This window comes from Grampus griseus (assembly GCF_964374135.1).
Source record: "Grampus griseus genome assembly, chromosome: 20".
Lineage (NCBI taxonomy): Eukaryota > Metazoa > Chordata > Mammalia > Artiodactyla > Delphinidae > Grampus > Grampus griseus.
In genome coordinates this window covers 33,338,269-33,362,310 of record NC_139014.1, presented here as the reverse complement: position 1 = coordinate 33,362,310, position 24,042 = coordinate 33,338,269, and the positions used below count along the sequence as shown (strand labels likewise).

The window sequence follows — 24,042 nt, the reverse complement described above, 5'->3', positions numbered from 1 at the left end:
TTGCCTTAGGATACTGATCTAAAAGAATATTGCTATTATAATTTATGTCAAAGAGTGTTCTGCATATGTTCTCTTCTAGGAGTTTTATGATTTCTGTTCTTACATTTAGGTCGTTAAACCATTTTGAGTTTATTTTTGTATATGGTGTGATGGAATGTTCTAATCTCATTGTTTTACATGTGACTGCCAGTTTTCCCAGCACCACTTATTGAAGAGATGGTCTTTTCTCCATTGTGTATTGTTGTCTCCTTTTTTGTAGATTAATTGACCATAATTGCATGGGTTTATTTCTGGGTTGTCTGTTCTATATCATTGATATATGTTCTGCTTTTGTGTCAGTACCACACTGTTTTGATTACTGTAGCTTTTTAGTATAGTCTGATGTCTGGACGAGTTATACCTTCAGCTTTGTTCTTTTTTTGCAAGGTCATTTTGGCAGTTTGGGGTCTTTCATGGTTCCATATGAATTTTATGATTGTTTGTTCTAGCTCTGTAAAAAATGTTCTGGTATTTTGATAAAGATTGAATTAAATTTGTAGATTGCTTTGGATAGAATGGCCATTTTAACAATATTAATTCTTCCAATCCAAGAGCACAGGATACATTTCCAGTTCTTTATATCAGCTTCAATTTCCTTCATCATTGTTTTATCATTTTCAGAGTATATGTCTTTCACCTCCTTGGTTAGGTTTATTCCTAGGTATTTTATTATTTTTGATGTGATTTTAAAGAGGGTTGTTTTTTTTACTTTCTGTTTCTGATATTTCATTATTAGTTTTTAGACCACAGCAGAATTATGTATATTAATCTTGTATCCTGCTACCTTGTTGAAATCATTTATTAGTTCTAATAGTTTTCTGTGGAGACTTTAGGGCTCTCACTATGGAGTATCATGTCATCTGCAAATAGTGACAGTTTTACCTTTTCACTTTCAATTTGGATAATCTTTATTTCTTTTTCTGGTCTGATAGCTGTGTCTAGGACTTTTAATACTATGTTAAGTAGAAGTGGTGAGAATGGGCATTCTTGTCGTGTTCCTGAATTTAGTGGGAGGGCCTACAGCTTTTCACCAGTGAGTATTATGTTGGCTGTGGGTTTCTTGTAAATAGCCTGTATTATGTTCAGATATGTTCCCTCTATTCCCACTTTGGCAAGAGTTTTTATCATGAATGCATGTTGTATTTTGTCAAATGCTTTTTCTGCATCTTTTGAGATGATCATGTGGTTTTTGTCTTTCCTTTTGTTAATGTGGTGTATCACATTGATTGATTTGCATATGTTGAACCATCCTTGTGCCCCTGGAATGAATCCAACTTAATCATGGTGTATGATCCTTTCTATGTATTGCTGGATTCGGTTTGCTAATATATTTTTGAGGACTTTTGCATCTATAGTCATCAAAGATATTGGCACGTAATTTTCTTTTTCTTGTGGCATCTTTGTCTGGTTTTGGTATCAGGGTAATGGTGGCCTCCTAGGATGAATGTGGCAGTGCTCCCTCCTCTTCAATTTTTTTGGAATAGTTTGAGAAGGATAGGTATAAGTTCTTTATATGTTTTGGTAGAATTCCCTAGTGAAACTTCTTGGTCCTGGACTTGTTTGCAGGGAGTTATTGTATTTCAGATTCTATTTCACTTCTAGTGATTGTTCATTCAAATTGTCTGTTTCTTCTTGACTCAGTCTTGGCAGGATGTATGTTTCTAGAAATTTGTCCATTTCTTCTAGGTTGTCCAATTTGTTGGCATATAACTGTACATAGTATTCTCTTATGATTTTTTGTATTTCTGTGATATCAGTTGTTATTACCCCTCTTTGATTTCTTAATTTGTTTATTTGGGTCCTCGCTTTTCTTCTTGGTGCCCCGATAGAGGTTTGTCAATTTTGTTTATCCTTTTAAGAAACCAGCTCTTGGTTTTATTGACCTTTTCTGTTGTCTTTTTGATCTCTATTTTATTTCCTCTGTGATCTTTATTATTTCCTTCCTTCTTCTGACTTTGGCTTTGTTTATTCTTTTTCCAATTCTTGAAGGTGGTAGGTTAGGTTGTTTATTTGAGATTTTTCTTGTTTCTTGAGGAAGGCCTGTATCACTATGAACTTCCTTCTTAGAACTGCTTTTTTTACATCCCAAAGATTTTGTAAAGTTGTGTTTTCATTTTTATTTGTCTCAAGGTATTTTCTGATTTCTTCTTTGATTACATCATTGATCCATTGGTTTTTTTTAATAGCAGGTTGTTTACTCTCCACGTGTTTGTTCTTTTCACTTTTTTTTTCTTTCTGTGGTTGATTCCTAGTTTCAGACCATTGTGGTCAGAAAAGGTGTTTGATATAATTTTTACCTCTAAATTTGTTGGGACTTGTTTTGTGTTCCAGTATGTGGTCTATCATAGAGAACATTTCTTGTGTGCTTGAAAAGAATGTGTATTCTGCTTTTGGGGGGGTATGCAGTAGACATTGATTATATCCAACTCTATTGTGTCATTTAGGACCTTATTGCCATATTGATTTTTTGTCTGCATGATTTGTCCATTGATGTCAGTGGGGTGTTAAAGTCTCCTACTGTTATTGTATTATTGTCAGTTTCTCCCTTTATGTCTGTTAGTATTTGCTTTATATATTTAGGTCCTCCTGTTATAGGGTGCTTATGTTAATGAGTGTAATATTCTCCTCTTATATTGATCCCTTTATTATTATATAATGTCCTTGTTTGTCTTTTGTTATAGCCTTTGTTTTAAAGTCTATTTTGTCTGATACACATATTGTTACCCCACTTTCTTGTCATTTTCATTTACATGAAATAGCTTTCTTTCATCCCCTCACTTTCAGTCTGTATGTCTCTTTAGCCCTGAAGTGTGTCTTTTGGTAGGCAACATATTGAAGGGTTTTTTTTTTTTTTAATCCAATCAGCCACCCTATGCCCTTTTTTAAAAAAATTAATTTACTTATTTATTTATTTATGGCTGTGTTGGGTCTTCATTGCTGCATGCGGGCACTCTCTAGTTGCAGCGAGTGGCTACTCTTCATTGCAATGCATGGGCTTCTCATTGCAGTGGCTTCTCTTGTTGTGGAGCATGGGCTACAGTAGTTGTGACGCACAGGCTCAGTAGTTGTGGCTCATGGTTTCTAGAGCACAGGCTCAGTAGTTGTGGCGCATGGGATTAGTTGCTCCACAGCATGTGGGATCTTCCTGGACCAGGGCTCGAACCCATGTCCCCTGCATTGGCAGGTGGATTGTTAACCACTGAGCCACCATGGAAGTCCCCACCCTATGTCTTTTGATTGGAGTGTTTATTCCCCTGACATTTACAGTAATTATTGATAGGTAAGTACTTATTGCCATCTTATTACTTGTTTTCCAGTTGTTTTTGCAGTTCTTCTCTGTTCATTTCTTCTTTTTGTTTCTCCCACTCTGGTTTGATGATTTTCTTTAGTAGTATGCTTGGTTTCCTTTCTTTTTATTTTTTGTATATCTTTTGTAAATTTTTGATTTCTGGTTACAATGGGGTTCATATATGTTGATCCATAATTATATGTACTTCATTTAAACTGATAGTCATTTCAGTTCAAACACATTCTAAAAGATATACATTTTTTACTCCCCTCCCCTGTATTTTGTGTTTTTGATGTCATATTTTACATCTTAATGCTTATCCCTTAACTGTTTATTGTAGTCAGAGTTTCTTTTACAATTTTTTGTCTTTTAATCTACTTATTTAAGTAATCTTCAATCCTTAATATATATCTGTCTTTTCTAGTGGGATTTACCCTTTCCTATAGATTCTTACTTCGCTTCCATTTAGAAAAGATCCTTCAGGATTTATTTTAGGGTAGATCTGGTATTGCTGAATTCTTTGAGTTTTTGCTTGTCTGAAAAGTTCTCTCTCCTTCTGTTCTAAATGATGATATTGCTCCGTAGGGTCTCCTAGTTTGCAGAGTTTTCCCTTTCAGCACTTTGAATATATCATGCCACTCCCTTCTGGCCTGCAACGTTTCCACAGGGAGATCAACTGATAGCCTTATGGGGATTCCCTTCTTTATGACTCTTTCTTTTTCTCTTGCTGCTTTTAGAATTCTCTCTTTAACTTTTGTTGTTTTAATTATGATATATTTTAGTGTGGGTGTGTTTGGGTTCATCTTGTTTTCAAATCTCTGTGCCTCTTGTGCCTAGATATCTGTTTCCTTCTTTCAGTTTGGGAAATTTTACAGCCATAATTTCTTCAAATACATTTTCAATACCCTTCCTCTTCATCTTCTCCTTCTGGAACTCCTATAATGTGAATATTGGTACATTTCATGGTATCCCAGAGATGCCATATGTTACTTTTACTTTTTTTTTTTATTTGCCTTTCTGACTGCTGTTCTGATTGGATAATTTCCATTATTTTATCTTCCAGATCACGCATGCGTTCTTCTGTGTCATTTAGTTTGCCATTTGTTCCTTCTAGGGTGTTCAGGTGTTTTTTATTTCAGATATTTAATTATCTATTTTCGATTGGGTCTCTTTTCTTTTCTGGCCAAGCCATGCAGCTTGTGGGATCTTAGTTCCCACACCAGGGATTGAACCTGTGCCCTCGGCAGTGAAAGCACAGAGTTGTAACCGCTGGACCACCAGGGAATTCCCTCAATTGGGTCTTTTTTATATTTTCCAGTTCCTGTTAAGATGATCTGTGTTTAGATCAATTCTTTTCCCTAATTTAGTTAGCAATGTTTTGAACTCTTTATCTGGTAAATTATTTATTTCTGTTTCATTATTTATTTTTTAAGGGGTTTTCTCTTACTCTTTCAATTAAGAGTAGTTCCTATGCCTTTTCATTTTAGTTAACTTTCTCTGTCTCTAGGAATTTTGGTGAAACAGTTATCCATTGTGGTCTTGAGGGCATGTTCTATTTGAGAGCATCGCTGTGCTGACTGCATGTTCCCAGTGCCTTTAATGGAAGGGCTGGATTTGATGTGGATGCCAGTCACATCTTTCCTCAGGGTGTGCTGGCAGCTGTCACCTTGGTAGGGCCTGTGGCTGGTGATGGAGGAGCTAAAGTCTGTGCAGGGTGTGAGGTGGGACTTCTCTGCTCATTGGCTGTCATCACCCTGTCAGGGGCAAGATTTGCTCCCAAGTTGCTGGAGTAGAATCTCTGAGGGTTGGGCTAGAGCTGGCTCTGATCTAGTGTTGTAAGGTAGCATGGAGTTAGTTGGGCTGGAGTGTTTGCTCAGCTTGGGCTGGCAAACTTAGCGAGGCAGTCACAGGAAATCTGGCCACCACGCTGCTATAAGAAATCTGGGCTGCTTCTGGGGCATCTCTTGAGTAAGCACCAACGATGGCTACCGTTGCCCTATCTGGGCTACACCCCGCTCCCCCAGGTTGCCTCTGCATCCCTAAGTGAAGTCTTCTCCCAGGTCCTGGGTGCTCTAGATCCAGTGCCATGCTGTGGCAGAGAGTGAGTGGAGTGTTCTCTTTGCTTGGACTGGGGAGCATGTCAAGGTGGCAGCTGCTAGGGCAGACCTCTCTCCACCCTGCCTGGGAGCAGGCTAGCACCCACCCACACCTCATGAGTGGACTCTAGGCTTCTCCAGCCTTTCTGTCTGTTCCAGCAGTTCTCCAAGTGGCCAAGGGAGCTTGTCTCCTTTGCATAGCACCCCAGGACTGGGACGCCCAGTCTGTGGCTCAACCCACTCACACCCCAGGATGAATGTCCGTCCATGTGATCCCCCCTTTCCTCTGAGTTCCCTCCCATGGACACAGGTCCCAGCCCAATCACTTTTCTTCCCGTTCTATACAGGTACGGCATATCTTTCTTTCAGCCTTGGCTGTACAGGAGTCCTACCAGTTTCCAGTTAGTTTTCCATGAGAATTTTTCCATATGTCGATGTATTTTTTATGTGTTTGTGGGGAAAGGTGAGCTCCATGTCCTCTTACTCTGCCATCTTCATCTCCCATCAAATTACTTTCAATTTAAATTTATGAGCTTACCTCACTGACATGCTGTATTCTTGTAAATTTTTCTTTCAACAGAATTTCCATCTGTTACTAAGTTTAACTCAGGAAAAATTTACACGGTAGTTAACTGCATTTTGCAATTTTATTATTACTTAATACAATAAGAATCACTGTATATTGAGTACCTTCTACGATATGTCTTTTGTTTGCATTATTTTTGTAAAATTGTTTTTATTTCTTTTTTTTAAAGGAAGCTTTATTTTTATTTATTTATTTATTTATTTTTGGCTGTGTTGGGTCTTTGCTGCTGCGTGCAAGCTTTCTCAAATTGCGGTGAGTGGGGGCTACTCTTCATTGTGGTGCACGGGCTTCTCATTGTGGTATTTTCTCTTGTTGCAGAGCACAGACTCTAGGCACACAGACTTCAGTAGTTGTGGCACATGGGCTCAGTAGTTGTGGCTCATGGGCTCTAGAGTGCAGGCTCAGTATGTGGCGCACAGGCTTAGTTGCTCCACGGCATGTGGGATCTTCCTGGACCAGGGCTCGAACCCGTGTCCCCTGCATTGGCAGGCGGATTCTTAACCACTGCACCACCCGGGAAGTCCCTGTTTTTATTTCTTTATAAAATATTTCTATTTTATTTCTTTATATGAGAATATTAATCATATGCAAGAATGATTATATTTTATGTGTAGAGTTTAAAGATTAATAAAACAAATACACATATACTCCACCACCCAGCTAAGAATGAGAATCTTTGACATTGCCTGTGTCTCTCTTCTTGATTGTATATATCTCTTTCCCCAAGAGGTAACTCTATTCCAAATGTTGAGTATCATTTATATGCTTTTTAAAAGTTGATTACTAAAATATTAATAAGGTCAAAGAGTTTATTTATCTTCAACCTAACTTAAGTATTGTTAGAATTTTCCTCCTGTTTTTTCATCTCCTGGAAAAATGTTTGGTTCATAGTATATGCTCAGAAAATAATTGTTTGATTGGTGTATTGTTTTCCAATTTTCATTCCTACTAGTCTTATGCAAGAGTTCCCATTGCTCCACATTCTTTATATTTAGTTTAATTATAATGCATTTTGAGTTCTTTCTGCCATCTTATTTAAAATTTTTTTTCTTTGTTCTTGTTTTTAATCCCTTTTTTACCCCATGTTTACTGTATTTTTTTCGTTTGATTATGTTTGATTTTTTGGTGGTGGTTTTTGCATTTTATTTTTTTTCTCCCCCATCTTATTTAGGAATTGTACCTTCTTTTGCTAATCTTTTAAGGATTACCCTAAAAATTTAACATTCATCTTTAACTTAGTCTAAAGTTAATCAGAATCTTTACCCTTCTTTCAAATATACAAGGTGCTTATAATACTTTAACTCTGATTAGCCTCTACCGAACTTATATACTTCTTATTGCCCAGTATTTTAGCTTTAGTGATGCATTGTTTTTTCTAATTCACGGTCTTTCTTTGCAGTCACCTGCTATTTCAGTCACATAACCACTGAGTTTCTACCTAGTATTTTTATAATAATATCTTGTTCCTAATTTTATTCTTGATTCACCTTTTTTAACTTAAGAAAGATAAACAAAATGTAGTACATACATAAAATGGACTATTATTGGACTGTAAAAGGAATGAAGTTCTGATATATGCTATAACATAAACAAACCTTGAAACATTAAGCTAAGTGAAAGGAGCTAGGCACAAAAAGTTACATGATTCTATTTATACGAAATGCCCAGAATAGTCAAATCCATATAGACAGAAAATAGATTAGTGGTTGACTGGGGCTGGTGGGATAGGGAAAAATAGCAAGTGACTGCTAATGGGTATGGGGTTTCTTTTAGAGGTGATGAAAATTTTCTAGAATTAGGTGATTGATGTACAACTATGTGAATGTACTAAAAGCCACTTAACTGTACACTAAAACAGTGAACTTTTTGTGAATTATATCTCAGTATATCTGTTATTAATAAAAAGTCACATTGGGGCTTCCCTGGTAGTGCAGTGGTTGAGAGTCTGCCTGCCAATGCAGGGGACACAGGTTCGAGCCCTGGTCTGGGAAGATCCCACATGCCGCAGAGCAACTAGGCCCGTGAGCCACAACTACTGAGCCTGTGCGTCTGGAGCTTGTGCTGCGCAACAAGAGAGGCCGCGACAGTGAGAGGCCCGCGCACCACGATGAAGAGTGGCCCCCACTTGCCGCAACTAGAGAAAGCCCTCGCACAGAAACGAAGACCCAACACAGTCAAAAATAAATAAATACATTAATTAATTATTTTTTTAAAAAAGTCACATTGAGATATAAAGTATGGTACCATTTATATAAAAATTAAAACTTAAAAATATTTTTTAAAACTATTCATCACATATATTTATAAAAATATGAAGTAATGGTGTAAAAGCATACTTGGGAACTATCCATGAGAAACTGCATAAAGAGAGATTGTAAGAAAGTGAAGTTATGCCAAAAAGTGGGAGAAAATATTCGTAATGCACATAACATATACAATTTTGATATCCAGAATATATGAAGAACTCCTAGAAATAAATCAGAAAAAGACGTGTCAATACTATTCCTAGGGTAGGAAGAAATTCCTAGAATTTCTTCCTACCCTAAAGAAATTTTTACCCATGTGCTGTAGTAGATGTGTACAAGAATGTTCATTGCTAGTAAGCAGAAAACCCCAATGTTCATCTAGAGGAGGATGGATTAATAAATTGTGGCATATTCATCTAATCAAATATTAGTTCAGTCAAAGTGAATGTATTAATGTTACAATACCATATAACCACGTGGATGAATGATAAAACAATCCTGTAGGGTAAAAAGACCAAGTTTTAGAAGACTATCAGTCACATTTTAATGAAGCTAAAAAACAGCAAAACAAAAAAACATGTTAAGTATACATAGTATGTGACAAACCATTTTAAAGTAAATAGTATGGGAATGATAATGACATAGTTCCTTAGTAGTGGTTACCTCTAGTATAGTAGGAGAGGAGTATGTTACATGAATCAATAGTATTAGCAATTTTGTAATTCTTAAATGGATTCATGGATGTTTTAAAACATATATTTGTTACATGTATGTTTTTAGTATATTTCAAATATATAATAAAATACTTGGGGAGAAGTACAGAAGGGGCTTTTGCAATGTTTTGTTACATTCAAAATCTGAAGTAAATATACTTAAATACTAAGGTTTAATGTACTATTATAACAAGTTTTAAAAGCATGCAAAATATCTAAAATATACAGAATAGAAGGCTGTTATATATTGATAATTCTTTTAAAAACATAGAACACTGTATATAGTATAATTTAATTCTTGCAAAAGATATATAATTTATTTTTTTACATATACAGGTGTTATATACATAGAAGAAATCAGGAAAATTATACACCAGTCGATTAATAGTGTTTGTCTCTGGAGGAGTGTTTCTCAAAAGCAGGGATGTGGGGACATCCTCAGGGGACATTTTTTGCCTCAGGGGACATTTGGCAATGTCTGGGGACATTTTGGGTTTTTACAATTGGGAGAATGCCACCAAATTAGGAATCACTAACAAAAAATACTTCCTCAAGCTTTACATATGAAAATTTAAAACATATTGCTAAATAATTTATGTCAAAAACATTGCTAATAAACATATAAAAGAAGCTAAATCTCACTTGTAGTTAGGAGAATTCAAATTAACAAACAACATACTATTTCATATTCAACGTATTGACAAAAATTAAAGTGTGAAAACAGCAAATGCTGTTAAGAATGTAGAAAAATAGAGCTGCTTATATACTAGTGTTGCGCATAAATTGATACAACCAGTTTGGCGAGCAATTTTATAATATGTAAGAAATTTGACAGTATATATACCCTATGACTCAGCATTTCCTCTTGTAGGGGTGTACTGTAGAGAAATTTTTACACATCTATATGAGGAGATGTGTAAAATGTCTTATTATTAAAAAACAGAGTGGAGTAATTATAAAAATCCCATCAATGAGAGAATGGATAATAAATTATAATATATTCATCCAGTTAGATACCATTTAAATTTAAAATAAGTGAAGTAGTTTTGCAGTTAACAATATTGAGCAATTGTGAAATTGTAGCATTGAGGTAAAAAATAAAATTAATTTGTAAGGTTATCCTTTTGTATTATACTATGCAGGTAAAATCATAAATGCACAAAATACTCTTTTATGTACTGATAAAAGAGTACATGTTATTAGGGGACAAATGTAGTAGTGGCATCAAATCATGGACAGGAAGGATATGCCAACCTTAGGATAGTGGTTCCTGCTGAGAAACAATGGAGAAAGCTTTCAACCAAGTCTATAATGTTTATTTCTTAAAAATATATATATATAAATTTCAAACAAATACTAATATATACTTGATGATACTTGATGATAAGAAGTAAATGGGTGCTCTTTGTATTATTCTCTTTCCTTTTATTTATTTATTTTTTGATGTATTTGGAACATTTTCTATGACTGAAGGAAAAGAATATCAAAAGTTGGGCTTCCCTGGTGGCACAGTGGTTGAGAGTCTGCCTGCCGATGCAGGGGACACGGGTTTGTGCCCCGATCTGGGAAGATCCCACGTGCCACAGAGCGGCTGGGCCTGTGAGCCATGGCCGCTGAGGCTGCACATCCGGAGCCTGTGCTCCGCAATGGGAGAGGCCACAACAGTGAGAGGCCCACATACCACAAAAAAAAAAAAAAAAAAAAAAAGAATATCAAAAGTTAAGAATCATTATTCCATGTTATGCAAGGCAATGACTGTGTAGATAGGGCAGGCAGATGACGCTTGGTTAAAATGCTCTAGAATCACTTTTGAAGGAATCTTTCCTGATGTTTTCCCTTCCTTCTGACTCCTTTTCTCACTGTGCCCAGCCACCTATACATTGACCAGTTTGGTTTTGCCACAGTACATCCTGTACACACTTCTATTAAATTACATATTGCACTAATTACATTTATTTACATGTTATACTCTCCCTAGAGACCATAGCTCTTTGAGGGTAGTGGCTATATCTTGTTTGTGTCCCTTTGTATAGTTTAGTGCCTAACAAATAGTAAGCACTAAATAAATACTTGGTAAGCGAAGTGATGGATGACTGAACAGATTTCAAAGGAGGAAGGAATATATAAGGACAATTACTAGTATTAACCTTTACCTACATTTTAGTTTTGATGTTCTTGCCAGAATCCGATAATAGGGCATCTAGTCAGTCCTTATTCATTAGTTAAGATTAGATTTTGCTATATATAACCTGAGAACCTAAAATAACAGTGGTTTCCATTAGAAATTTATTTTTCTTACACCAAAAGGAAACCTGAAAGAAAGTAATCCAGAGCTGGCATGGAGGTTATACATGCTTTTAAGTATCTTTCTGCTCCACCGTCTTTGTTGAGGTGGCTCATGAACCAAGATGACTACTTAAATTCCAGCCATCTTTTCTTTCTTCCCTCCTTTCTTTTCCTTCCTTCTTTCATCTTTTTTTTTTCTTTTAATTAAGACCAAAGAGAGAAGGAAAAAAGGGACAAGAAGTACCTACTCCACTTTTGAAAGACTTACCAGAAGTTCCCTGCAAGTTTGCTTTATGTCTCCTTGGGTAGTACATGGTCATATGGCCTTATCAAGCTGCAGAACGGGCTGGGAAATATCTTTTAGCTGAATGACAGTGTTTCTAGCTAAAGATTTTGGTTCTGTTACTAAAGAACAAGGAGAGAATGGACACTGAAATACAACTAGCAGGCTCTGAAATTTTAATTAGCTATGGGTACTAAAAAGAGAAGGTAGAGAGAAGAGGGTTCCAGAGAAAGCTTTTTAGTTTATTATTTATGTAAGCCTGCCCATAAACAAGCCAAAAATTAGAATTTTTTGTATTCCAACCAATTCCTGTCATCCTTAGTTTTGGTCTCAAATACAAGAAGATATCAACAAAATATCAGTGTTTTAGAGTGCTACTTAGAAAAATTAATGTTAAATCGGATTTATTAGGATTTCCTTGCTGTTTTTCTTCTGCCATGTCACATATTTTAAACTAAGAAATGGTTTGAATTTTGGTTCTAGGGATATGCTATTTGGCATTGGCCAAAGTGCTAGCCTTGGGGGAAAAAATGAGGTGGTGGTAGATCAAGAAGCTAATATTTTATGGAAAATTAATCCATAAATAGTCATCAGACTTTCTTTGATCATGATCACTGTTCTTGATATTGATTCTTTTCACTGGATTGTAAAATAAAGTTGTAATGAAAAGTTTTATTCTTTGGGGATTTGAAAAATTGCTTCACATGAATCCTTTTCCTTCCAGGCTCTAAATTATCTTGGTATTCAGCCCACAAAAGAACAACACCAAGCCCTGAGACAGCAAGTGCAAGTAGACCCAAAGGGGACAGTGTCTTTTGGAGGTAATATTTAGGTTCATCATGTGTGTCATCACAGAAACTTATTGTGGCCCATATTCACTGAGTGCCTCTTCTTTCTAAGGAGAGAAAGAAAAATAAAACCACATCTATTTTAAGTTCCTTAATCAGTATTCTAAAGACTCAGATAGAATTATTGGTCTTACTGGGTCAGCAGAAAGGAGAACTTTCTTAGAATCTTTCAGCTTTAAAATATTCCATCATATTCTTTTTTTATTTTTAATTTATTCCACAAACATTGCTTTAGTAATAACAAAAGAAACAGTATAATATATAGAAGCCCTAGTTCTGCTACTGTGAAATTCTAATTTTTTTTCAGCCAGTATGATATAATAAATATTTCATTATGCTGTATAATTATTCTTATTTTTATTTTATAATTATTATTAAAGATAGCAAATTGTGAACATACTCCATTGATATACTATAATATTAAGCTTTTCCACTATTGGGAATTTTGATGGTTTTTCATTAACTGACAATATAAATAATTCTATATTTAATATAGCTTTTTTTTCTTCTTTCTCTTAGGATAAATCCCCATAAGTGGCTTAGACTTTTGATATGTATTGATAAATTGTTTTCCAGAGACATTTTACACACATATTTGTTCTGCCACTAGTAATGTTTGAATGTAACAGTTTTTTGTATCCTTTACAGCATTAAGTATTTAATTTTTTTCTTATAGAGTAGATGCAACATTGTATCATTTTAAAAGCATCTGCATTGCTAAAAGAAATTTGGGGGTTTGAAGTGATGAAAAAAGATGTATTTGTTCCCCTCTGCTCTTGAAATCATACAGTGTAATGAGAACAAGAAACAAAAATACATGTAAAACCACAATGTATAAGGACAAAGTAGATGAGGAAAATAAATGAATTAGTGAGCAGAGGCATGTAAAATCCAAGTGTCTGAAGAGATAGGAGAATCACAACGGGAAACAAGCTGATTCCTGGAAAGGCTTAGGAATTGAAAACATTGAGTACTTAAGGCTGTGTTAAGCAGCAATTATAAATGCTGTTCCCTGCCCCCTCTCAAGTAATCCACAACTACCATCCCTTACCCTTGCAGAGGAAAAAAAGTATATTCCCTTGAGAAATTAAACCAGATTGATTCTGGACCTATAGTTGCCAGCAGCTAAGGAATTTGGGGGTGTGTATGGTGAATTATCACTTACAAAACACACACAGATTGCTCAGTGATATTTGCAACCATGTGTATGCTCTGTAGGCAAGAGGTTGTAAGATTCTCTCTGAAGAACCTGAACAAAGTATCATAATAGCTGACCACGTTATTGCTCTGTAGTAAAACCTACTAATTGACAAAGCGAGTTATGCACACAAAATTTCCAATCAACGATTTAGTGCCTGATTCGTCTTAAATATGAACACCAGACATTTGGAGAAATCCTCCAACATAAAATATAAAGCCCCAAAGTATCAGACAAATAGAAAAAGAGGAACTCAGAAAAAGGGAAATATTACAAGAGCAAAAAAGAACTTCACGTAAACCATAATTAGCATCTTTTAAAAAGATAAGCGAAACTAAGGCATCCGCAATAAGAGTAGGGTACTGTAAAATAGGAACAATTAAAAGGATTACTGGAAACTAAAAATATAAGAATCAAATTTAAAAAAAACCTGAAGTTAGATGGATGAACAGGTCACACTCCATGTCTGAAGAAGCATATAGTTTGCTAGGTTGGCATCAGGCAGTGTTATATAACAAACAAGAGAATATGCCTTCGAGTCACACTTCAATGGAATCTTGCTCTGCTACTTATTTGCCAAGTAGCCTTGGAAGGTTTAAGACAGTTAACTTATCTTAGCCCAAACTGTAAAATGGAGAGGATGAGAAGAACTACCGCAGAAAATTCTCAAGATGAAATCGCAAAGGGCCATGCGTAGCATATAGAGGCTGTTACAGAAACATTTCCTGCTATTATTATTATCATTATTAAACCACAGGTTCTTTTGGCTAGAAAAGCTGTAAATCATAATACTATCATATGTTTTAGAAAAAGTACTATTCATAATAAAAGAGTTGGAGAGATAGTTATGCCTGTGACATTTATTTGCTTCATTATCATATCTGATTTATTAACTTCAGCAAAGTTAAATGAAATGAGTGAAAACCAATTTATCTCTTACTTCTTATGTGAACTTAAATTTATCTGTCACTTCAGTTAACACTATTTTAAGGTAATTTAAGTAAGTTAAATTTTAAGCATTAGTTATAACACATAGCTTCAGCTTCATGTAGAAAAAGGTAAGGTTTGCTTAGATGCGGTTAAATGCTGTATTCTTACTGAAATGTGCTCTATTTTAGATTTTGTCCAGGTTGCCAGAAACTTGTTTTCCTTGCATTTGGGTGAAGCAAATGTTGGTGCACATGAAATTTCCAACATATTAGACTCACAGGTAGAGTATGCCCTATAGAATTGTCTTGATTGCACTTAAATCATAAGTCTTAAATGTTATCTGTCATATATATAGGCTTTTTTTATTTTTTAAAAAATGAATTACGCAGATGATACATGCTTTTTGGATAAATATATAAAATACAGATAATCAAAAGTAAAAATTTACCTTGATCTCCTCTATCCTCCTCTCTCACTATTCCCTCATGCTATTCCCATCTTTAAATTTACCACAGAAAAGTACTCATATCGTAAGTGTAAACCCTCTGAAATTTTACAATCTGAACCATTCTTGTGTAATCAGCATCCACATCAAGAAACATAACGTTAAAGAAACTACCAGGACCCTGAAGTCTGTCTCCTACTCGCCGAGTTCCTTTCTAATTACTAGCGCTTGCCCTCCCCACCCCCAGTCAAGGTAACAGCTACTCTTTTGCTTCCAGCAACATAGATTGGTTTTGCTCTTTTTGTGCTTTACATAAAATGGAATTGTGAAGTCAGTTAACTTTGTAACTCGTTTGTTCTACAAACCTTTGACACTTATATTGCCAAATCTTTCAGTCCTTTCTGTTATGAATTTTTGATACTGTTACATTATTAAAGAAGGTCTTCCCAATTTATATTATGTGTTAACATATCATATATAGATAACTTATTTTTGTTTATTCATGAGGTTGGGCCCCAAATGGATAACCATGTGTGCTTATTCCACGTCATTTATTCAATAACCATCCTTTTCCACTTTTACCACTAATTTGAAATACAACTTTAATACATAGTAAATTGCATCTGGATACACAGCTCTGTTTCTTTCTTCTTTTTTTTTTCTTAAGCATCTTTATTGGAGTATAATTGCTTTACATTGTTGTATTCGTTGCTGCTGTATAACAGTGAATCAGCTATACGTATACATATATCCCCATATCCCCTCCCTCTTGCGTCTCCTTCCCTCCCTCCCTATCCCACCCCTCTAGGTGGTCACAAAGCACTGAGCTGATCTCCCTGTGCTATGCAGCTGCTTCCCACTAACTATCTATTTTATGTTTGGTAATGTATATATGTCCATGCCACTCTCTCACTTCATCCCAGCTTACCCTTCCCCCTCCCCATATCCTCAAGTCCATTCTCTACATCTACATCTTTATTCCTGTCCTGCCCCTAGGTTCTTCAGAAACATTTTTTTTTTTTTTTAGATTCCATATATATGTGTTAGCATACGGTATTTGTTTTTCTCTTTCTGAATTACTTCACTCTGTATGACACACTCTAGGTCCATCCACCTCACTACAAATAACTCAGTTTTTGTTTCTATTTATGGCGGAGGAATATTCCATTGTATATATGTGCCACATCTTCTTTATCCATTTATCTGTCACTGGACACTTAAGTTGCTTCCATGTCCTGGCTATTGTAAACAGTGCTGCAATGAACATTGTGGTACATGACTCTTTCAGAATTATGGTTTTTTCAGGGTATATGCCCAGTAGTGGGATTGCTGGGTCATATGGTAGTTCTATTTTTAGTTTTTTAAGGAACCTCCATACTGTTCTCCATAGTGGCTGTATCAATTTTCATTCCCACCAACAGTGCAAGAGGGTTCCCTTTTCTCCACACCTTCTCCAGCATTTATTGTTTGTAGATTTTTTGATGATGCCCATTCTGACCGGTGTGAGGTGATAGCTCATTGTAGTGTTGATTTGTATTTCTCTAATAATTAGTGATGTTGAGCATCCTTTCATGTGTTTGTTGGCAATCTGTATGTCTTCTTTGGAGAAATATCTGTTTAGGTCTTCTGCCCATCTTTGGATTGGGTTGTTTGGTTTTTTGATATTGAGCTGCATGGGCTGCTTGTATATTTCGGAGATTAATCCTCTGTCAGTTGCTTCGTTTGCAAATATGTTCTCCCATTCTGAGGGTTGTCTTTTCATCTTGTTTATGGTTTGCTTTGCTGTGCAAAAGCTTTTAAGTTTCATTAGGTCCCATTTGTTTATTTTTGTTTTTATTTCCGTTTCTCTAGGAGGTGGGTCAAAAAGGATCTTGCTGTGATTTACGTCATAGAGTGTTCTGCCTGTGTTTCCCTCTAAGAGTTTTATTGTGTCTGGCCTTACATGTAGGTCTTTAATCCATTTTGAGTTTATTTTTGTGTATGGTGTTAGGGAGTGTTCTAATTTCATTCCTTTACATGTACATAGCTCTCTTTCTAAACAAACCACTCTGTTCTGTTGATCCATTTCTCTCTGCCACTACATTATTATTTTAATTACTCTAGCTTTTTAGTTCTAGGTTCATTGTTTAGTTCTAGGTTCATTGTTATTGTTAGGTTAAGTCTAATATTTTTTTAACTTCTTGATTTTGATCATCTGCATGATCTTTAGAATCATTTTGCCATGGTAATAAAATTTCAATTGGGACTTTCTTTTTTTAATTGGAATTGCATTGAATATAGAGGGTGGTTTGGGAGAAGTGAACGTGATTTTTTTCTCCATTCATTTAGATCTTTGTTGATGTTTTGGAAAGAAAAAATATATCTTGCTTCATGTAGGTCTTAAGTATTTCTTGTTAGATCTGAATAAGTATGCTATAGTTTGATGCTATTGGAAATGGGAATTTTTTTACCATTATATTTTCTAATTGATGATTAATAAAGATTAATTTTTGAATGGTTATTCTCTGTGATGCCACTTTATTGAACTCCCTTATTCCAGTTATTTTTCAGTTATTTATCTTAGGTTTTCTAGGTAGACATTTGAAATTAATTACTTTGTCTCCTTCACAAATTTTTACTTTTTCTAAATACTGTTGAATAGGAGCTACAAAAGTGAACAAGAAATTAATTTCCATGATATTTGAGTCATTTTACATTTTTAATTTTTTAAAAGAAGCTAGCATTATCTTACTTAATTAATAAGTTTTACAGTTCACCATTGAACTGCTCAGGTTTGAACTGCATGTGTACACTTACACACGGATTTTTTTTTTTTTCCAGTGGTATATACTGCAATACTATACAATCTGAGGTTGCTTAAATCCTTAAGTGCAAAACCACAGATGTGGAGGGCCTACTGTAAAGTCATACTTGGATTTTCCACCCTGTGGAGGATCAGTGTCCCTAACCCCCCACATTGTTCAAGGGTCAGCTGTATACCATTCCAATTCTTTTTGTTTGTTTGTTTGTTTTTGTTTTGTTTTGTTTTGTTTTGTGGTACGTGGGTCTCTCACTGTTGTGGCCTCTCCTGTTGCGGAGCACAGGCTCTGGACGCGCAGGCTCAGCGGCCATGGCTCACGGGCCTAGCCACTCCGCGGCATGTGGGATCCTCCTGGACCGGGGCACGAACCCGTGTCCCCTGCATCAGCAGGTGGACTCTCAACAACTGCACCACCAGGGAAGCCCCCATTCCAATTCTTGTGAAACAGTTTAAGTAATAGAAATGTTTTCTGTTCCTTGAAGGTTTGAAAATGTTTCATATACCAAGTGATTTGGGCCTAGATCTTTCAGGAGAAGAGATATTTCCTACTTATTTTAATGTCTTCTAAGGTTGTTCTATTCAGGGTTTTGTTCTCTTCTTGAATAATTTTGTTAATGTACATCTTCCTAGAAAATTTTTCCTTTCATCAAGATATTAAAATTTATCAAACATTAACATGGAATTTTTTTAGATTTTTAATTCTTATTTTTGATGATATTGCTTTTTATTTCATAGATGTACTGCACTTTTTTTTTTCTTTTTTTTTTGCCACACCACATGGCTTCTGGGATCTCAGTTCCCCAACCAGGGATTGAACCCAGGCCTCCACAGTGAAAGCACTGAATCCTAACTACTAGACCACCAGGGAACTCACAACACAATTTTTACAAGTAATCACACCCATAAGTTTCTATAGGTCATATTTTAATAATGACTCAACAGCATATAATGTTTCCTTATTTTAAAGTGTTTTAAATATTTTCTAGTTATATAGTTCCCTTTTGATTACTGATTTCCAGCTTAATTCCAGAGGTTAGAGAGCATATTCTATGTGGTATTGATCCTTTGACCATATACCCAGCATATAGTCAATTTTATGGAATGTTTCCCATCTTGTGGAAAGCATGTATATTCTACAGTTGTTGAGTGCAGTGCTTCCTATATGTCAGTTAGGTCACAGTTGTTAATCATGTGGTTCACATTTTCCATTTACTTTTAGAATTTTCTATTTCATTAATCTTTCTTTGGTCACCTTTTATTGTATTGTCTGTTACTGAGAGAGAGGTGTTTTATAATCTCTATTTAGTTCGGCTAATTTTCGCCTTACATATCCTAAGCCTGTATTATTAGGTGTATACTATTTAGTATTGTTGTATTCTGACAAGATATTGAATCTCTTCATTTCTAGAATGTTTCTTGCCTTAAAATCAACTTAGTCTAATTGTGTAATGGTTGGTGGTTTGGTTTGGTTTGGTTTCCAATTACTATAAATATAGTTTTGTTGTTGTTGTTGTTGTTTAGCTGCGTTGAGTCTTTGTTGCTGTACGTGGGCTTTCTCTAGTTGCGGGGAGTGGGGGCTACTCTTCTTTGTGGTGCGCGGGCTTCTCATTGCGGTGGCTTCTCTTGCTGTGGAGCACGGGTTCTAGGTGCACGGGCTTCAGTAGTTGCAGGGCACGGGCTCAGTAGTTGTGGCACATGGACTCAGTAGTTGCTGTGTGGAGGCTCTAGGGTGCACGGGCTTCAGTAATTGTGGTGTGTGGGCTCAGTAGTTGTGGCACACGGGCTTAGTTGTTCTGTGGCATGTGGGATCTTCCCAGACCAGGGATCAAATCCATGTCCCCTGCATTGGCAGGTAGATTCTTTCTTTTTTTTTACATTTTTCTAAATTTATTTATTTATCTATTTATGGCTGTGTTGGGTGTTTGTTGCTGTGTGAGGGCTTTCTCCAGCTGTGGTAAGCGGGGTCCACTCTTCATCACGGTGCGCGGGCCTCTTACAGTCGCGGCCTCTCTTGTTGCGGAGCACAGGCTCCAGACGCGCAGGCGCAGTAATTGTGGCTCACGGGCCTAGTTGCTCCGCAGCATGTGGGATCTTCCCAGACCAGGGCTTGAACCCGTGTCTCCTGCATTGGCAGGTAGACTCTCAACCACTGCGCCACCAGGGAAGCCTGGCAGGTGGATTCTTAACCACTGCACTAGCAGGGAAGTCCCATAAATATAGTTTTTAAAGTTATAATTAAGATGCAATATTAGTTTCAGGTGTACAACATTGAGAATGATATTTTTATACATTATGCAGTGATTACGACAATAAAACCAGTTATACCCATCACCATACAAAGTTGTTACAATATTTTTGACTGTATTCCCTATGTATAAATTACAGCCCTGTGACTTATTTATTTTATATCTGGAAGTGTGTACCTCTCAATCCCCTTCACCTATTCTGCATCCACCCTGCTCTGTCTCCCCTCTAGCAACCACCTGTTCTCTATTTATGAGTCTGTTTCTGTTATATTTTGTTCATTTTATTTGTTTGTTTGTTTTGTTTTTTAGGTTCCACATGTAAATGAGATCATACAGTATTTGTTTTTTTCTGTCTGAGTTATTTTACTTACCATGATATCCTTCAAGTCCATCCATGTTGCCACAGATGGCGAGATTCTTTTTTATGACTGAGTAATAGTATGTATATATTATGTATAATATATATAACATTATATCATTATATATATATATATGTTTATATATACATACCACATCTTTATTTATTCATCCATCTCTGGACACTTAGGTTGCTTCCATATCTCGGCTTTTGTAAAGAGTGCTGCAACAAAATACATATACCTTTTTGAATTAGTGTTTTATTTTTCTTCAGATAAATACCCAGAAGTGGAATTGCTGGATCATATGGTAGTTCTCTTTTTAGTTTTTTGAGAAACCTCCATACCATACTGTTTTCCAAAGTGGCTGCAACAATTTACAATCCCACCAACAGTGCATGAGGGTTCCTTTTCTCCACATCCTCACCAACACTTGTTGTTTGCTGTCTTTTTGATAATAACCATTGTTGACAGGTGTGAGGTGATATCTCACTGTGGTTTTGATTTACATTTCCCTGATGATTAGTGATGTTGAGCACCTTTTCATGTTCCTGTTGGACATCTGTATATCTTCTTTGGAAAATGTCTCTTCAGATCCTCTGCCCACCTTTTTTTTTTCTTTTTTTGATAAATTTACTTTATTTTATTTAATTATTTTTGGCTGTGTTGGGTCTTCGTTGTTGCGTGCAGGCTTTCTCTACTTGCAGCGAGTAGGGGCTACTCTTCGTTGTGGTGCACGGGCTTCTCATTGTGGTGGATTCTCTTGTTGCGAATCACTGGCTCTAGGCATATGGGCTTCGGTAGTTGTGGTGCACGGGCTCAGTAGTTGTGGCTCATGGGCTCTAGAGTGCAGGCTCAGTAGTTGTGGTGCATGGGCTTAGTTGCTCCGTGGCATGTGGGATCTTCCCAGACCAGAGCTTGGATGCATGTCCCCTGCATGAGCAGGCGGATTTTTAACCACTGTGCCACCAGGGAAGCCCCCTCTGCCCATTTTTAATTGGGGTGTCTGTTCTTTGATAATGAGTTGTATGAGTTCTTTTTATATTTTGGATATCAACACCTTATTGGATATATCATTTCCAAATAATGTCTCTCATTCAGTAGGTTGCCTTTTTGTTTTGTTGGTGGTTTCATTCTCTGTGCAAAAGCTTTTTAGTTCGGTGTAGTCCCATTTGTTTATTTTTGTTTTTGTTACCCTTGCTTGAGGAGACATATCCAAAAAAATATTGTTAAGACTGATGTCAGAGTGTGTGCTGCCTATGATTTCTTCTAGGAGATTTATAGTTTCAGGCCTTACACTTAAGTCTTAAATTCACTCTGTGTTTTTTGTGTGTGTGTGTATGGTGTAAGAAAGTAGTCCAGTTCATTCTTTTGCATGTAGCTGTCTAATTTTCTCAGCACAATTTATTGAAGGGATGTCTCTTCCCCATTGTATATTCTTGCCTCTTATGTCATAGATTAATTGACTATGTAAGTGTGGGTTTATTTCAGGGCTCTTGATTCTGTTCCATTGATCTATGTGTCTGTTTTGGGCCAGTACCATACTGTTTTGATTACTGTAGCTTTGAAGTGTAGGTTCATGTCTGGGAGCATGATAATTCCAGCTTTGCTCTTCTTTTTCTCAAGATAGCTTTGAACAAACTGATCACTAGAAATGAAAACAAACTGATCACTAGAAATGAAATAGAATATGTAATTTAAAAAGACTCCCTATAAAGAAAAGTCCAGGACCAGATGGCTTGTTTGAATTCTACCAAACATAAAAGAAGACCTTTTACTGATCCTTCTCAAACTCTTCCAAAATACTGGAGAGGAGGGAACACTCCCAAAGACATTCTGTGAAGCCACCATACCATCACCCTGGTAACAAAACCAAAGATACCACGAAAAAAGAAAATTACAGGCCAATTTCTCTGATGAATATAGATGCAGAAATTCTCAACAAAATATTAGCAAACTGAATCCAACAATACATAAAAAAGATCATACACTGTGACCAAATAGGATTCATCCCCAGTTCACAAGGATGGTTCAACATATGCAAATCAATCAATGTGTTACACCACACCAACAAAAGAAAAGACAAAAACTACATGATTATCTCAATAGATGCAGAAAAAGCATTTGACAAAATTCAACGTCCATTTGTGATAAAAATTCTTACCAAAGTGTTATAGAAGGAACATACCTCAACATAATAAAAGCTATTTATGACAAACCCACAACCAATATAATACTCAATGGTAACAAGCTGAAAGCCTTCCCACTAAAATCTGGAACAAGACAAGGATGCCCACTCTCATCACTTCTCTTCAACGTAGTATTGGAATTCCTAGCCACAGCAATCAGACAAGAAAAAGAAATAAAAGTTATCCAAGTTGGAAAAGAAGAGGTAAAATTGTCATTATATGCAGATGACATGATACTCTCTATAAAAAACCCTAAAGACTCCACACAAAAACTGCTAGAACTGATAAATGAATTCAACAAGGTAGCAGGGTACAAGATTAACATACAGAAATCGGTTGCATTTCTTTACACTAACAATGAAATATCAGAAAGGGAATATAAAAATACAATACCTTTTAAAATCACACCAGAAGAAATAAAATGGGAATAAACCTAACCAATGAGGTGAAAATCTTATATGTTGAGAACTATAAAACATTAGTAAAGGTAATTGAAGATGGTTCAAAGAAATCCAAAGATATCCCATGCTCTTGGATTGGAAGAATTAATATTGTTGAAATGGCCATACTACCCAAAGCAATAAACAGATTTAACCCAATTCCCATCAAATTACCCATGACATTTTTCACAGAACTAGAACAAATAATCCTAAAATTTATATGGAACCATAAAAGACTCAGAATTCCCAAAGCAATTCTGAAGAAAAAGAAGGAAGCCAAAGCAGTTCTGAGGAAAAAGAAGAAAGCAGGAGGCATAATCCTCCCAGACTTCATACAATACTAAAAAACTACAGTAATACAAGCGGCATGGTATTGGCACAAAAACAAATACTTACATCAATGGAACCTAATAGAGAGCCCAGAAATAAACCCACATACCTACGGTCAATTAATCTTCGACAAAGGAGGCAAGAATATAAAATGGGTAAAAGACAGTCTCTTCAGCAAGTGGGAAAGTTGTACAGCTGCATGAAATGAATGAAGTTAGGACACACCCTCACACCATACAGAAAAATAAACTCAAAATGGCTTAAAGACTTAAATATAAGACAAGACACTGTAAAACTCCTAGAAGAGAACATAGGCAAAACATTCTCTGAGGTAAATTGTACTAGTATTTTCTTAGATCAGTCTCCCAAGGCAATAGAAATAAAAACAAAAATAAACAAATGGAATCTAATCACACTTACAAGCTTTTGCACAGCAAAGGCAACCAAAAACAAAACAAAAAGACAATCTATGGGATGGGAGAAAATATTTGCAAATGATGCAACCGACAAAGGCTTAATTTCCAAAATATACAGACAGTTCATATAACTCAACTCAACAACAAAAACAAACAACCCAATCAAAAAATGGGCAGAAGACCTAAATAGACATTTCTCAAAAGAAGACATACAGTTGGCCAATAAGCACATGAAAAGATACTCAACATCACTAATTATTAGAAAAATGCAAATCAAAATTACGATGAGGTACCACCTCACACCAG

At 35.9% G+C, this 24,042-nt stretch overlaps 1 protein-coding gene across 1 annotated transcript in view; it reads left to right on the top strand.

Annotated features, from left to right (window-relative positions):
• STXBP4 (syntaxin binding protein 4) overlaps nt 1–24,042 on the top strand; it is a 170,213-nt gene that overhangs the window by 33,984 nt on the left and 112,187 nt on the right. The window contains exons 8-9 of the mRNA XM_082678958.1: nt 12,263–12,359; nt 14,703–14,794. Of these exons, the coding sequence (XP_082535084.1) occupies nt 12,263–12,359; nt 14,703–14,794 (189 nt within the window). The remainder of the gene's footprint in view (nt 1–12,262; nt 12,360–14,702; nt 14,795–24,042) is intronic.